General features: G+C 35.9%; 1 protein-coding gene and 1 pseudogene across 8 annotated transcripts in view; one reads left to right on the forward strand and one right to left on the reverse strand.

The window, feature by feature from the left end:
- DGKB (diacylglycerol kinase beta) overlaps window positions 1-16,536 on the forward strand; it is a 694,510-nt gene that overhangs the window by 159,083 nt on the left and 518,891 nt on the right. For all 8 annotated transcript variants that reach the window (XM_072783961.1, XM_072783954.1, XM_072783956.1 and 5 more), the window contains one exon: window positions 2,328-2,481. In XM_072783961.1, the coding sequence (XP_072640062.1) occupies window positions 2,328-2,481 (154 nt within the window). The remainder of the gene's footprint in view (window positions 1-2,327; window positions 2,482-16,536) is intronic.
- On the reverse strand, window positions 9,007-10,207 carry LOC140609510 (L-lactate dehydrogenase B chain-like; annotated as a pseudogene).

Below are 16,536 nucleotides of genomic sequence, written 5' to 3' on the forward strand. Positions count from 1 at the left end.
GTAGGTATTGTTATTCTTACCTGTAGATGGAGAAATTAAGGCACAGAGAGATTAATAAATTGTCCACCTGGAGATAGCTAGAAAGTGTTGGATCTGAGAGTAGATCCAGGTACTCTAACTTCAAAACCATGTTCCTGTCATTTGTTATGTTGGCAAACACAATACGACTACAGAAGGCTTAGGGCTCAGAAGCAAGAGTGAATATTAATAACCACCTCTAATCTCAATGCCTATGACTATGTTACACAAAGTTCCTATAGTTTTTAATAAAATTAACTTCTAGTGTCCCATGAGGCTTCACACATTTGAGGATTTTCTGTCGAAGTTGGTTACTCATCCAACTGAGTGCAGATTACTTCTCTTGCCACAGGCCAGGACTAAGGAACCCTATTAGTAAGAGTAGGTGTCTCTGCTCAAGAAAGTGCCTTTGGATACAGTGGTCTGGCTGTTGGCCTTATCTGAATATTTTGAAACCTCGGTTTCATTCATGGTGGCAAATTGCTTTTCATAAGTATTTCTGCTACCTGAGGCTATTCGTATATTTTTATGTTATTCATGGTTTTTAATTATGTGGTTCACTCCACTAGTAGAATTTATAATATTTTATGGTGGTGGTGATTTCTTATATATGTAAGAAAGTGGACTCTTTTTACTGCCACCAATGTAAATGTCTGAAGTGCCTTTCATGAATAACCAAAGCAAGATTAAACTACCTAAAAATGTCAGAATAAGGTGTAGAGTTTTGCAATCAGAAATAAACAAAGTGAAGTTTTATTTTCTTTTTCTTTTTTTTATTTTTATTTTTATTTATTTTTTATTTTTTATTTTTTTGCTTTGGTTTTTAATTGGCTTGAGATTCTATTAGGTACAGAAGCATACATGGTACATATTCTTAATTGGCACATAATCTAATCTATAAAAATTTACTTTCTCTAGTAATATCCTTATATGTCCTATTCCATTTTAGGATTTATTCAAAACAATATTAAAATTAAATTGGTCATTCTGTACCACCTTACCCCAAGTATAATTACATGGAACAAATACTTTTCTATTCAAAATAGCAGTTTAAGGAATTGATTTTATTCTCATTTACCAGAAGTTTGACCAAAATTAAGAGCATACGTCTACCAAATTTCATTTTTGCCCTATTTTTAGTTTTATCTTAGTTACATTGAACTGGGTAAGAAAGAAAAAAAAAAAAAAAAAAGCCCTTCAAGGGCTTCCTATGAGACCCATCAACCTTGGACTTTCTTGATCTGGACAGGTGTGGCTTTATCCCAGCTTCTTCTCTATAGATATCCTTGTTCTTTCAAATGGCCACCTGGATAGGACCTAATACAACCACACTGGCCTCTTCCATGTGATCTACATTGATTTCTCAGGAAACATTTATGCATCATTGTCCCTATAGTCATGAGGGTGATGGCCAAGCCCAGTACAGTACCATTTACTTGCCTTTGTCTCAAAGTACCTGCACCCTTGTCTTCAATTTTCCAGGCAAGAGTCAGATTCTGGTCCACTGTCCTCTGCTCAGAGAAAGCAAGCTCTCCAGGTGGCTCTGGTGAAATTCTCTACTTAAATGGAGAATAGACGGTGATTTCCATCACCCTTTCCCTGTTGGAAACAGAGGAAACAAACTCCAGAGATGGAGTCTCTCAATGTAGCAAGGGTTCTTTCCAAACAAATGTCTGATTGTTTATTTTTTATAGTCCTGCAGTGACTATGAGTCGACAAGGATCTTGAAAAAGATTTCTTTGGAAGTTTGCATGGGAAGTTTTAGAATTTCACTTTGGAATTTCACATCAATTGATATTGGTGTCAGGGTGAGACTTTTACATTAGCCCCTTTCTCCAGGGGTCAAAAACAAGACTAACTATGAGAAACAAAGACAGGAGATGAGAGAAATTCTTTATTTCAGAGTATTAATGCTGTGTTCATGACTCTGCCTTAGCATGTTCACGTTAGTTGCCTAATTTAGTTATAACAACAACTCTGCAGGATTGGGAATATTACTCCCAATTCACAGGGAAGGAAACCGAGTTTCAAAGACTATATTTTTTTATGGTGATACATATACTGTGGAAATAGAAATGTCTGACTGGAAAGCTTCTCCTTTCCTGTTGTCCCACTACAGGTAAGATGTATACATACCTAACCACCACAATTAGCCAAGGACTGCTCCATGTATTTCTCAAATAGTTATCATCCTTTTATAGACTTGGATATAGAAATGTTTGAGGTCATTTCTACTACTGTTGATTTTGGACATAGCACATAATCTTAACATTGGCTGACACTTAAAATATATGTTTAATTTTTTTCAGACAATAGATTTTGAAGGTTTCAAGCTATTTATGAAGACATTCTTGGAAGCAGAACTTCCCGATGATTTCACAGCACACCTTTTCATGTCATTTAGCAACAAATTTCCTCATTCTAGTCCAATGGTAAAAAGTAAACCTGCTCTCCTTTCAGGAGGTAAGTCTAATTATTTACTTTAAATATGCAAACCTCCAAGGGAAAATCGGTATCAAGTTCTCTATAAGAGAAGAGATGATTTGCTTAAGAAATATCTTTCTTTCAGGATTTATACTTTCATACTAAGATTGTGCAAAATATTTAAAGTGTCTCCAATATAGTAATAGCTAAACATTACAGAAAATATACTTTATCATTATCCATCACTTGTCATTCAAAGTCTTAGAAGTCTACGTTTAGGTAATAATTTTAAGAGATACTTCCATCAAATATGGAAAAGTGCTCTTCTAAATGAATAGTTAAATATAGATAACTTTATATATGAAAATGTAGTCACAAAGCAGTTATGTGTAGAACATAATATTTATATCACTTGTGTAAATTTCTAACATATTTTCATAGAACAGTTTTGATTTTTCTTTTAGACACATTTTAAAAATTTGATATCACCATGGAGATGATTGGTTCTGTCATTATGGGTAGCTTTTCAGAGATGTCTAATGAATCCATTGTTAATTGTGTCTAGCTCTATCCAGTCAGGAAAACAAAAATCCCACTGTATTACCTTAGAGAATATAAAATAGGTGATTGGTTAAACAGTGTTGGAGGGTTGAAAAATCAAAGAGAAATACCAAGATGATGGAGAGGTAGAACTGCAGGAGTCATGTGCCACTCCTAGGTTGGAGTAATCAAAACTGGAAGAAGGATTCCTTTGAACTAGGAGGTAGGGTTCTGTGGGGAAGGTGTTGCCTGGCAGATCTCTCACCCTGGAATTTCTGTGGAGGGGATACTTCCTTCTGGGTTTGGTAGGTAGTACCAGAGCTCAAGAGGGGCCTGCTGCCTGGCAGTGATACATTTTAGGAATGGCTTGGGCCAGACTGTGCCTTTCTCAGTGTAGAAATGAGCTAGAGACTAGAGCCTGTTGCTCTGGGAAACAAGCGCTGGAGAGATCTAATAGGAAGTAAAGACAGACTAGCAGGAACCAGCCCCTACCCCTTCCTTCCTTGTCATGTCTCTAGTGCGCCTGTTAATAGGAATCCAGCTCATAATGGAGAAATATGGTCTAAGGCAGCATTTCTCAAACTCTTTCTGATCACAAGACTTTTTTGGGCTCTTAAAATTATTTAGGGCCCAAAGAGCTGGGGTAATACCTATTATATCCATACTAAAGAAGAGATATTGTAGAAATAAACAACAATCAATCCATTACATGTTAAGAAAAATAACATTTTTTCTGAAAAATAACTTCAAAACTAAAAACAATTCATGAGAAGAGTGGCATTGCTTGATATCATTGCCAATCTCTTTAACCTCCGGCTTCCTAACTGCTTCTGTGTTCCTGTTGCTGTATCATATATTATGCATCCTCTTAAAAACTCTACACTCATGAGAGAATTAGAGTTAAAAAAGCAAATGATATCTCAGAATTATCATTAATAATCATTTGACCTAGAAATTCTCTGCAAAGGGACCTGGGATCTCAGGGGAGACACTGGCCTAGAGACTTCCAGCTCTAGCATTATGAAATAGAATACCAAAATGTGAATAAAGGTATAGAAGATGTTTAAAACCGGTACTAATTAATTAATTTTTAATTTTTAAATTAATAAATTAAACTCACTTTAATTAATTAATTTAAAATTTAAAAATTAACTAATTAAGAAAATTAAAACATTAATTAAATATACTTTAGTTAATTAATTAAAAATAAAACATCTAATTAAGAAATAGTTGAACCATAAACAAGGTTTAGGCAATCTGATGAGGGTCCATAGACATATGCTTTATGTTGTGCTGTTTCTCCTTCTGTTAATGAAATGATGATCTTTCCAAGAGCAATCACATGTTGATGCAAGCTTTTTTAAAACAAGTGTATACCTTCCACATGATATATTTTGATCCTTTCAAAATACATAACAATATGTTTATCATAGTCTTTAACTACCCTTAAAATGTTTTTAGTTCCTTAAATAATTCCCCTATATCATGAATTGAAAGGATTCACCCCACTTGGTTTTTCCCCAGGTGAGTCTTGTTTAGTCTGTTCTTACAGTGTGCTATCAGAGCTTACTGGTGTCCTGGGCTGAACATTTAAAAATGGGACAATTCCTTACTTTGATCTAGAAATTAAAACGTCCCTGTTCTCCATTTCATGCTATAAATGGATTGCACATAGACTGAATAAAATAGTAAAATTGTCTCTTCTTTCATTTTATATGAAGCAGTATTATTCTTGTGTATGGAGAAAGAAGGGGAGACATTTTTTTTTATAGGTTTCCTGTCTGAGTAATTATGTCAGACTTAGAGGGAGGAGAGATTCTAATTAATTAGATTCGTAAGAAATTAAAATCTCAAACTCTCTTGTCTTCAAATAGCATGTAGTAAGTATTACATATAAGATGCCAAATTTACAAGGAGTAGAAATCAAATCAGGTTCCAAAATGGAAAAAAAAAAAAAATTAAAGGGTAACAGCTTGTACTTTGTTTGGGACAGCCACATATTCTGCACAGATCTACTTGAAAGGAGTTGCAAGATGGGCTGTGTAGCTCTCATGCAGCAAAAAATGATTTAAACTGGAATTTCTTTCAAACCTTGATCCACATTTTAAAACATAAGTGCATGGTGTCCTTTGTAGGACTGTTTTCAACTGCATATTCTTTCAAACTTACTTTTGTTAATAAAAAATATAAATGCATTTTTATTTTCAGGATCCTTCTGTATAATCTAGATTATCTACACAATACATATTTGTGGCTGAAAAATCACAAATAAATTTTGAAGAGAAAGGAGCTATATAATGTTTTGTTTACCACCCCCCCCAAAAGTTCACCATATTTCATTACTACAGTATCAATATGGATATGATAGCTGTTCTTGACTCTGTATATCAACTGAATAATGGTTTCTCAGTAAAAAGCAAAACTAAATTGGGAAAAATGTTATTCTTGTTAATGAACAATATTCAATTATTGGAGATAAAATAAATGCAAAACATTTAGTTTTTATAGAATAAAAATTTTAAATAGCTATAAAGAGGCATAAATGTTGAGTATGTGTATGTTTATAGTTGGCTTTTGTTGGAACTTGTAGTAGCTACTGATCCATCTGGTATTTTGTGTAGTGAATTTTTTTTTTTTTTTGGAATATTTTGTTGCATGAAAGTGCCTCTTATCGCCTCCTTAATATGTAATATGATTCTTTCTACTGTTCCCAAGTTGGACTTTTAGTTTTTGAAGATATCCCTAATGCTCTATCTTTCCAGCTCTCTCATAACCTCTTTTGCTTCCTTGTAAATGTCAGGTCCCTAATGCCTCATATGTTTGCCAGCTCAGCGACTAACTTCTGATTTTACTTTCATCCCCAGAATCTATCACTTGAACTACTTTCTTTACAGAATGGTTCAATCATTTGGAACCTTCTTTTTTTGCAAGTGGCTCATATACCCTTGACCACGAATCAATATTATGATTTCACATTTCAGTTCCTACAACTTGAACACTGAATATAACCAAAGAGAAATTTCATAAATATGCAGATTGTTGCCTCTACATGTTTATAACATACAATATTAACATGGCCTTAAGACCTCTTCAGTTTTTTAAAAAATCTACCATAAAATTTTCATATTTATTTACCATATTTATTCTTAATACTGTCTCCTAGATCAATTAGGTTAAATTTTTCAAACTTCTTTTTTTTTAAGATTTTATTTATTTATTCATGAGAGAGAGAGAGAGAGAGAGAGAGAGAGGCAGAGACACAGGCAGAGGGAGAAGCAGGCTCCATGCCAGGAGCCTGACGCGGGACTCCATCCGGGGACTCCAGGATCGTGCCCTGGGCCAAAGACAGGCGCCAAACTGCTGAGCCACCCCAGGATCCCCCTCAAACTTCTTTATTCAAATCTTTCCCCTCATCCTCAACAGGTGAATTTTTTTCACATCCTACAAAAACAAAAACACAAAAAACCAAAAACAAAACAAAACAAAAAAACCCAAGCACTGTCTAACATAAAATGCCTCCATTATTCCCCATACAACCCAGAACTGTTTCTTCAGCTCACAGAGAATATATATTAACTCTATTCCAGATAGAACTCTTCATCTGGATGTCCCATAAGGAATTGAACTAAATGTGTTTGAAAGTCAAATAATTATAATCTACCCACACCTGCTTCTATTTCTATCTTGTCTCTTGGTGAAGGGAACCCAAGTATCTATCATTTTTCCAATTGTAAAATCTTGGACTCTCCCACTCGGCACTGCCTCATGCCTCATGTTTAGTTAGTCACAAAATGCTCTCCATTGCTCATTATAACTTCTCAAACATTCTGCTACTGTCAGTTTGATCTATCATTGTTTGTGTTATAGACTGCCCATTAGCATGGCTCCTGGCTGGGCCCTGACTTCCTATCTCAATGCTGTATTTTCTTTTTTTTTTTTTTTTTAATTTTTATTTATTTATGATAGTCACACACACACACACACACACAGAGGCGGAGACATAGGCAGAGGGAGAAGCAGGCTCCATGCACCAGGAGCCCAACGTGGGATTCGATCCCGGGTCTCCAGGATCGCGCCCTGGGCCAAAGGCAGGCGCTAAACCGCTGCGCCACCCAGGGATCCCAATGCTGTACTTTCTAATGCTGAAACCTGATTCGATTATTCTTCGGTTTCTAAGTTTCAGGCCTTCACTATCACCTTGTGGCAAGTTCTTTAAATTTTTATTTTTCATGTAAACTTAAATCCTTAGTACTTAAAGCAGATGAGGGGACGCTGGGGTGGCTCAGCAGTTGAGTGTCTCCCCTCGGCTCAGGGCATGATCCCAGAGTCTCAGAATTCAGTCCCATAGGGGGCTCTTGCAGGAGCCTTCTGTCTCTGCCTCTCTCTCTCTGCCTGTCTCTGTGTCTATCATGAATAAATAAATAAAGTCTTTAAAAAAATATTTAAAGCAGATGAAAGCAGAGTTGCTTTGGTGAAGGGAGAGAGTGCAGGACAGATTAAGTACAGGAAGTTCTAGTCACTGGCCTTCCCACACCCAAACTCACCTCCCTGCTCCCCACAAACATGCCTGAAACTAATATAACACTATGTTGGGACACCTGAGTAGCTCAGTGATTGAGCATCTGCCTTTGGCTTGGGTTGTGAGCCCGGGGTCCTGGGATTGAGTCCCACATCAGGCTCCCTGCAGGGAGCCTGCTTCTCTGCCTATGTCTCTGCCTCTCTATGTGTCTCTCATGAATAAATAAATAAAATCTTTAAAAAAAAATCTGAGTTTCATAGCAGTAAGCACAATGCCATGTAACCTGCAGATCTGCCTCCAGGCTCAATTCTCTCTGCCTCTTGCCCCATGTGGCCCAGATCCTTTACATAACAAATTGTCTGCTGTGATTTAAGTCTTCTGTGGTTCCTTATCTCACAGCAAAAGCCAACTCCTTCAAGTCTTGGCTAATGTGTTGCTCTAATTGCATAGCACATGCTGGCATGAGATACTTTGTGCAACTGGGAAGCAACCAAGGCACTGTTGTCAAAGTCACACTTTCTGCCTCTTGTAGAATAGCTGGTGCATCCGTGCTTCTTCCCAACTCTCACCTAGACCAACTCTTCATAGCAACTCTAGGAATTAACTACCTTCAGCTAAATTATTATTCTTATTGTACAGGATAGCAGTTAACAGTAGTTATTAGTAACTTCTACATTCTCTGATAATATAGAGAATGTAATTGATTTGTTAACTGGTTCAGAAACATACTATATTTCTGTTTGACTCCACAATATTTAAAATGTTGACGTTATAATAGTAAATGCCTGTTATTAGCTATAGGTTAGGGTAAGTTTTCTTGTTGTTGTTGTTATTGTTAGTTTTATAGGACAGAAACAGAAAAAGAATATTTTCCTAGCACCTTTTATATCATATCATGTAGAGAGTTGGCCAGTTGTAACATTTAATTCTTTCTTTCTTTCTTTCGTGCATTCCACTATCTTTTTTTTTTTTTAAAGAGAGGGAGAGAGAGACCTGGGGAAAGAGCATAGGGAGAGAGAAAGAGAGAGATGCAGGACTCAATCTTACAACCCTAAGATCATGACCTGAGCCAAATCAAGAGTTAGACATTTAACCTACTGAGCCACCCAGGTACCCCTCCACCATTCTTTTTTTTTTTTTTTTTTTAAACACCTTATGTGCCAGAAATTCCACCAGAAAGCTGAGTATCCTTTAGAGCCAGGCAGACAACAGACAAGTAGGTTATGAATTATATTACACTAAAATAAAAGTTATCATCTATTTATCAAGTTAATCTGAGTGAGATTTTAACCATAAACTAAAATTATCTAGTTTAAGTAGAGGTAGGGACAGGTACATGTAGGAGAGGATGGAAGGGAGTTTCAAAAAAAGAAAACATGTACATTTCTACTCAAATTAAAAAAGTCCAATGAAAGGATAGTGTGTGAACTGTAAGACATTCAGTATTATTTCATTCATAAATATTTATTTATTTATTTATTTATTTATTTATTTATTTATAGAAGCACACTACAATAGTTAATTTTATTTGTTCAAGGCTCATGTTGCAAGCATTAAACCAAGCATGGGCTTTGATTCTGTGAGCCCAGATTCACATATTTAGGAAGATAAAAGCAAACTGTGATCCATGTATATGGATGAGAAATTAAAGGCTCACAGTTAATCACATCATGGTTTTAAGTTCCTATAGCTTAGAAGCCAGAAGTCACAGATCTTTTAGGTCTTTCTGGATGTCCCACAAGGTACCTGCACTTTTCTTGAGCTGGGCAACCTCATCATCCTTTAGCTTCTGATTGATCACACTGGTTAAGCCCCGAGCATTCAGGATACAGGGAAGACTCAGGAAGACTTCATTCTCAATACCATACATGCCCTTCACCATTGTTGACATTGGATGAATCCTGGAGAGATTTTTCAACATTGATTCAATGAGATTAGCCACACTTAATCCAATAACCCAGTTGGTATATCCTTTTAGCTTGATGACCTCATAGGCACTTTCAACCACCATCTTATGCACTTCCTTCCAATTTTCACTGCCGTTGTCTGTTCCCATTTCTGGATTCAGTTCCTGAAGAGAAACACCTGCCACATTCACTCCACTCCACACAGCCACACTTGAGTCGCCATGTTCTCCCAAAATCCATCCATGGCAGCTGCTGGGATGAATGCCAAGTTTTTCAGCCATAAAATAGCGAAATCTAGCAGAGTCCAGATTACACCCACTTCCAATCACACAGTGCTTGGGTAGTCCACTTAGTTTCCAGGTAACATATGTAAGAATATCCACTGGGTTGGAAACCACAATTATGATACAATCAGGACTGTACTTGACTATCTGAGGAATAATGAATTTGAGACAATAACATTCCTTTGCGCCAGACTGAGGCGGCTCTCTCCCTCTTGCTGGTGGACTCCTGCAGTCACCACCACAATCTTAGAAATGGCAGTCACAGAGTAATCTTTATCTGCCACAATTTTAGGTGTCTGTAGAAATAAGCTCCCATGCTGTAGATCCATCATTTCTCCTTTGAATTTATCTTCTAAAACATCCACCAGGGCAAGTTCATCAACCAGAGACTTTCCCAGAATGCTGATGGCACATGCCATACCAACTTGTCCAACACCCACTACAGTGATCGTGTTGTTTGGGATCGCTGCCTCTTCTGCAAATGGTGCAATCAGTTTTTCCTTAAGAGTTGCCATTGTGCCCCGAGACCACCGGCTGTAAGAATTGTGTGAAGAGACAAGGTTAGCTGTGTGTGTCTCCTCCGGTGCAGGATGGGCAAGGCTGGTTACTTATTTTTAAATCAATTTTAAATCTAGTATAGTTTACATACAGTGTTATATTAGTTTCAGGTGTACAATATAGTGATTTGACAGTACATGGGTATTACTCAGTGCTCATGACAATGAGTGCACTCCTTAGTCCCCATCACCTATTTCACCCCCTCACCCACCCACCTCCACTCTGGTAACCATCAGTTTGTTCACTATAGTTAAGAATCTGTCTCTTGGTTTGTCTCTCTCTTTTTTCCCCTTTGCATGTTTTATTTCTTAAATTGCATATGAGTAAAATCATGTTATTTGTCCTTCTCTGACTGACTTATTTTACTTAGCATTATACTCTCCAGATCCATCTATGTTGTTTCAGTTGGCAAGATTTCATTCTTTTTAATGGCTGAGTAATATTTTATGTTAGTCACAAATATTTATTGATCACTTACAATGTGTCACACACACACACACCATTCAAATTTCAGTGAGGAAAATGGAACTACTTCCCTTCCCCTATAGTCAATTACATTTTAGTAAATAAGTAAAAATGTACATAGCATGTCAGAAGGTAAGATAAGGAGTGCTATTAGCAAACATTGGTTAGATAGAAAGTACAGGTTGAAACTGAGAATGACTAGGAACCCCAAATTTTTCACAAATGACTGAAACTGGGATAAGGATCACAAGGAGAGCAATTTTTTTCTAAAGATTTTATTATTATTTACTTGAGACAGAGAGAGAGAGAGAGAGAGAGAGTGTACAAGTGGTGGGGAAGGGGAGAGGGAGAAGCAGAATCCCTGCTGAGCAGAAAGCCCAAAGCATGCACCATCCCAGGACCCTGTGATCATGATCTGAGCCAAAGGCAGACACTTAACCAACTTAGCCACCCAGGTGCCCCAAATATCATTTTTGATGGTCTCAGATGGTAGTCATGACCTTGGAAGTATCAGCATTTTTGAAGGAAGGGTTGGGGGAGTGGTAATGGCAGAATCAGAGTCCTATGGTCTTAAGAGTTAGAGGGAAGTAGATTTGGTGAGTGCCGAGAGATCTGGGTCTATGCCTTGAATCCTTGCACTGGGGTAGATGAAGTGACAGGAAGAGAGTGGCTGGAGAAAAGGCCAAGGAGGGAGCCAAGGCCAAGTGGTGAAATTGGAAATTGGAGAGCTGTTACATGGTTTTAAGTTAGTGGTGTGGAAGCTATCATGAAAGGGCATGAGGCTGAAGGTGCAAAAGAGTCAAGAAGATATTTAGAATTGAGAATAATAACAGCCACTTTTGAAAGGGTTAATGCCTTTGTCTTTGATCTCTCTCATTGTCCATCCAATATGGCAATGCTTAATTGATGTATGCTATTAAGCCACAATACCTTTAGTGAATATAATTCTTTTTATGTTTGTGCTACAACCAGAGAGTCATACCATAGGCAATATTTTTAGGCAGAAAAGGAGGATTTCTTTTGTCCATGAGGAAGTTAATCAAATTAAGAATAGAAAATTGTACAACGAAAATGAGGTATTTGAACCTTTGGGAAAATGTTTTGCCAAATGCCCTTATTGGATGTTCTTGCCAAAAGACACACTTCATTAATTGTGCTGAGAAGAATTACTCTTTTTTTTTTTAAGATTTTATTTATTTATTCATGAGAGACAGAGAGAGAGACAGAGAGACAGAGGCAGAGACACAGGCAGAGGGAGAACCAGGCTCCATGCAGGGAGCCCAACATGGGACTCGATCCCGGGTCTCCAGGATCACGCCCTGGGTTGAAGGCAGCGCTAAACCGCTGAGCCACCCGGGCTGCCCCGAAATTATTATTCTTATCAGGAGTGTCTTGAGGTTATTAAAAATATGTGTTTGCATGTGTGTGTGTGTGTGTGTGTGTGTATGTGAATGCATATTTTTACCATAGGTAGCTTATTGGTCTTTTGTGTCTAATAAACTTCTAAAGTTTCCACAATGCAACAAAGAGCAGACAAGGTCTTCCAAACACAAACTGGACAGAGTTCAAGGCTTGTGTGACTTTGAGATAGGGAACTTCTTGTCACATAGTAGGCATCTAAAATACGTTTGTACATTTGTTAATGTTGATATACTTACATACCTACATAAAAGTGTTCTAGAAATAAAGACAAATCCTATATATTGGCCAATTAGCATTTATTTACATCAACTATTACATTTTGTATGCTTTTATAGTACCAAATTCATTCTTTCAATTATTTTTATTAGTAGTAGTAATCCACAAATTATTTTACTTCAATAAATCTATTATCCTGAAACTCTGAAAACTGTTCACCAAAACCAAAGAAAAATCTACATTTCAAGGCCCTATTCATGATAAACTTAGTGAAGGAAAAGTTCCCCCAAAACCTCCCCTTTAATTGTTAAATGGGTTTGAATATATTGGACTTGATTATACTGGTTTCTTTATTCTTCTATCTGAATATTCTAAGTAAAATGTTGGTCTTCAAATTTACCATCTTTACCATTAGGTTTATTCATCTAGTATAAAGGGATTTTTGTATTTTCAGTTACATGTTAATGATTGCATATTAAATGATAGCATTACCTTAAGACTATTGCACTGTAGTGTTCATGAATATTATTTATAGTTTTTTTATTTCAATAAAGGCAAATATGATATTTAGTACTTTTCAGGGTCCAAAATCAATCATAGCTTTTTCTGCCCAGTGCAGAGTTCGATGCAGGACTCGATCTCACAGCCCTGAGATCATGACCTGACCCTAAATCAAGAGTCAGATATTTAACTCATCGAGCCACCGAGGTGCCCCCAAATCAGTCATAACTTAATTTAACTTGTGATATGCTCTAAAATACCTAGTAATAGCTAGAAAAAATGTAATGGTACTGAACACTGGCTTTGATCCATTAGAATGAAAGCCCTTATAAAAATGGTATTTTTCTTTTTATCTGCTGCTATCTGCTTTATCCTAGAACTTCTACACAACTAATATTAAAAATTCTTAATATCAGGGCACCTGGGTGGCTCACTTGGTTAAGCATCTACCTTCGGACCAGGTCATGATCACAGGGTTCTGGGATCAAGTCCCACATTGGGCTCCCTGTTCATCAGGGGAGTGCGCTTCTCCCTCTCCCTCTGTTCTTGCTCGTATGTTGTCTCTCTCTCTCACTCACTCTGTCTCTCAAATAAATAAATAAAATATTTTTTAAAAAAGCTCTTAATATCTTCTGGGTTTATATTTATAAAGGGGATTCTAGTTGTATACTTTAGGAAATACATAAGCAAAAAGAAAAAGTATCCATAATCCATTTCCCTATAACAAAATGATGGTAAAGATTTGGGATGTGTGTGTGTATGTTTATTTTTATACATGCAAACATAAAACATATTTTATATTTAACATGTATATTAAATATACATTGATATTTAATATATAGCAATATATTAATAAATTTTATATTCAACTATATATTTATTATATAAATTATTTATTTATAAATATATATTTCATATGTATATTATTTATTATAGATGGCCCAAGGAATGGCCTAAGTGGAACATTGACATTTAGAGCTCTCAGCTATGACTAGGATTTCTAATTTCATTCCAAAGGTTTATGAAATAATCAATGTACATACTCTTAAGAGTCTTGAAAACCAGACTCCAAAAACAAAAGGTCATTTATTAAGAGACAAGAGACAAATTCCTCTGATTTGGTTTTCTCTCTAACCCCACAGAATTAGCATAAAATCTCAATTCAGATTGCCTTTTGAATTATGACTATACCACTTGACTTTGTCTCTGTTCTGGCAAATGTAAAATAGAAATAATAGATGCATGCATCTTACTGGGTGCTGTGGGACTCAAAAACATAATGTACTAGGTACAATATGAGTGTTCAATGAATGTCAGCTATTACCATTTTTCATTAAACAGATTACTTTCCAGCATTTTAGTTTGCAGACAAAGGAAAGATCAAATTCAATGTAGGTTTTACTTACCTAAGATGTCATCATTCTGAAAGAGTACACTAAAAATTATGGAGTATTATTGGATTTCTTTTTGTTTGTTTTTGTTTTAGTAAGATATAATTGACATATGTAACTGTAAGTTTAAGCTGTACAGCTTAGTGGTTTGATTTACATATATCGTGAAATGATTGCACAATAAGTTTACGTACTATCCATAATCTTATACAGATTCAATAAAAAGCAAAAGCAAAAACAGAATTTTTTTTCCTTATGATGAGAACTCTTAGGATCAACTCTCTTAACTAGCATATATAGTTACACCATACAGTAGTGTTAACTAGAGTCATCATGTTGTATATTAAGTCCCTAGTACTTTTTATCTTATAACTAGAAGTTTGTATCTTTTAACCATGTTTCTGCAATTCCCCTCCCTCTACCTCATCCCCATGATTTGTACTTTTCTTCTGTTGAAGCATAGTTGACATACAGCATTTTATTAGTTTTAGGTATATAACAAGGTGATTCAACAAGTTTACAGGTTATGCTATCTATGTTTACCCATAAGCGTAGCTACCGTCTGTCACCATACAATGCTGTTAAAATACCATTGACTATATTCCCTACGCTGTACCTTTTACTCCTGTGACAAATTCATTCCAGAACTGGAAGCCTGGAGCTCTCACTCCTCTTCATCTGTTTTGCCACCTTCTCATCAGCCCTTTTTCTTCTGGCAACCATATGTTTGTTTTATTTATAAGTCTGCTTCTGCTTTTTTGTTTGCTTGTTTGATTTCTTATATTGCACATATGAGTGAAATCATATGGTATTTCTGATTGACTTATTCCACTTAGCATAATATCCTTCAGGTCTGTTCATGTTGTCACAAATGACAAGATCCCAACCCTTTTGTATGACTGCATAATATCCCATTGTATGTAAAAGCCGCTGCTCCTTTATCCATTCATCTATGGATGGACACTTGGGTTCCTTCCATGTCTTGGCTATTGTAAATAATGCTGTAATACACATAAGGATGCATATATCTTTTCAAATTACTGTTTTTATTTTCTTTGGGTAAATGCTGATTGGTGGTATTTTAATTTATTTTTAATGTGACAAAAACTAAAATTGTTATCATGACTTTTAAAAACTGTACGGTAGGTTTATTCTCTCATACTTAGGTATATTTACGGAACAGAGAAATTCAACCCACTTTCACTAGTCTACCTGTTGCCAGCACTGTCTAATATGGTAGCCCTTAGCCCAGTGTACCTATTTAATTTAAATTTAAATTAGTTGGCAAGTAAATAAGATAAAAATTCAATTTGTCAGCCACACCAATCAAATTTCATGTGCTTAACAGCCATATGTGGTTAATGGTACCATATTCAACAGTACATATATAGCATATTTCTGTCATTGCAGAAGATTTTACTGGAGATAATTGATGTAGACAGATCTTGATTTTACTGCTTTGAAAGACCCTAAAGTTTGGAATTAGATACCCTGTCTTCAACTCTTGACTCTCCAGATTGCTACATGATGATCAGAGGTTTACTTTACTCTCTTATTTTCCACCCTCTTGTCTCTAAAATAGAATTGTGGGGTCACATCAGACTACTGTGTTTAAGTGTTCTTGGCACACAGTCAGGGATGCTATTATTACTATTTCTTCAGAGAGGTTGCTCTGCTTCTAGGATATCACTCTCAAAAACGTGTGCTTCAAACCCTATTCCTTATGATTGCTTGTTTGGGGTTTTTGCCAATGTCCAAACAGATGAAATCCAGAGAATGTTCTTACAGATACTTTGCTGACCTCAGTGTCTTGTCAGGGAAGGTATCCCACTGCCTGTCCTCACTTTATGCATATTTTATGTTCTTTGTAGATTTGTAACCCAGTCTATTTCTATTTGCTGCCAGTTTGTATATGCATAAAAAATAAAAAAATAATAATAATTATAATTCTATCCTAAGACAAGCATAGTTGGAAGGTTAACTCTGAAAATCATGAAATGTCTGACAATACCAGACAATTATTTTTACTCTTGATTGTGCTACTTTCTGTGACTATTAATATGGATATTGGAAATTTGATTATATGAGACAAATTGTTTTTAAGCCTGATAAATTTCTGAAAATTGAACTAGTATTAAAAAGTGGGAAAGCCAAATTGCTAGAGTGATTTTTTTGCCTTTTTTTGTAATTAATGTATTAGTTTTGAATATTCCATTTTAATAGGTAAAGGGAAACAAAGGATGTAACAATACCCTTTCCATTATCTAAGCTACATGTGTTTGAAAATAAAA

The sequence above is a fragment of the Canis lupus genome, chromosome 18, assembly GCF_048164855.1.
Source record: "Canis lupus baileyi chromosome 18, mCanLup2.hap1, whole genome shotgun sequence".
In the NCBI taxonomy this organism is placed as follows: Eukaryota; Metazoa; Chordata; class Mammalia; order Carnivora; family Canidae; genus Canis; species Canis lupus.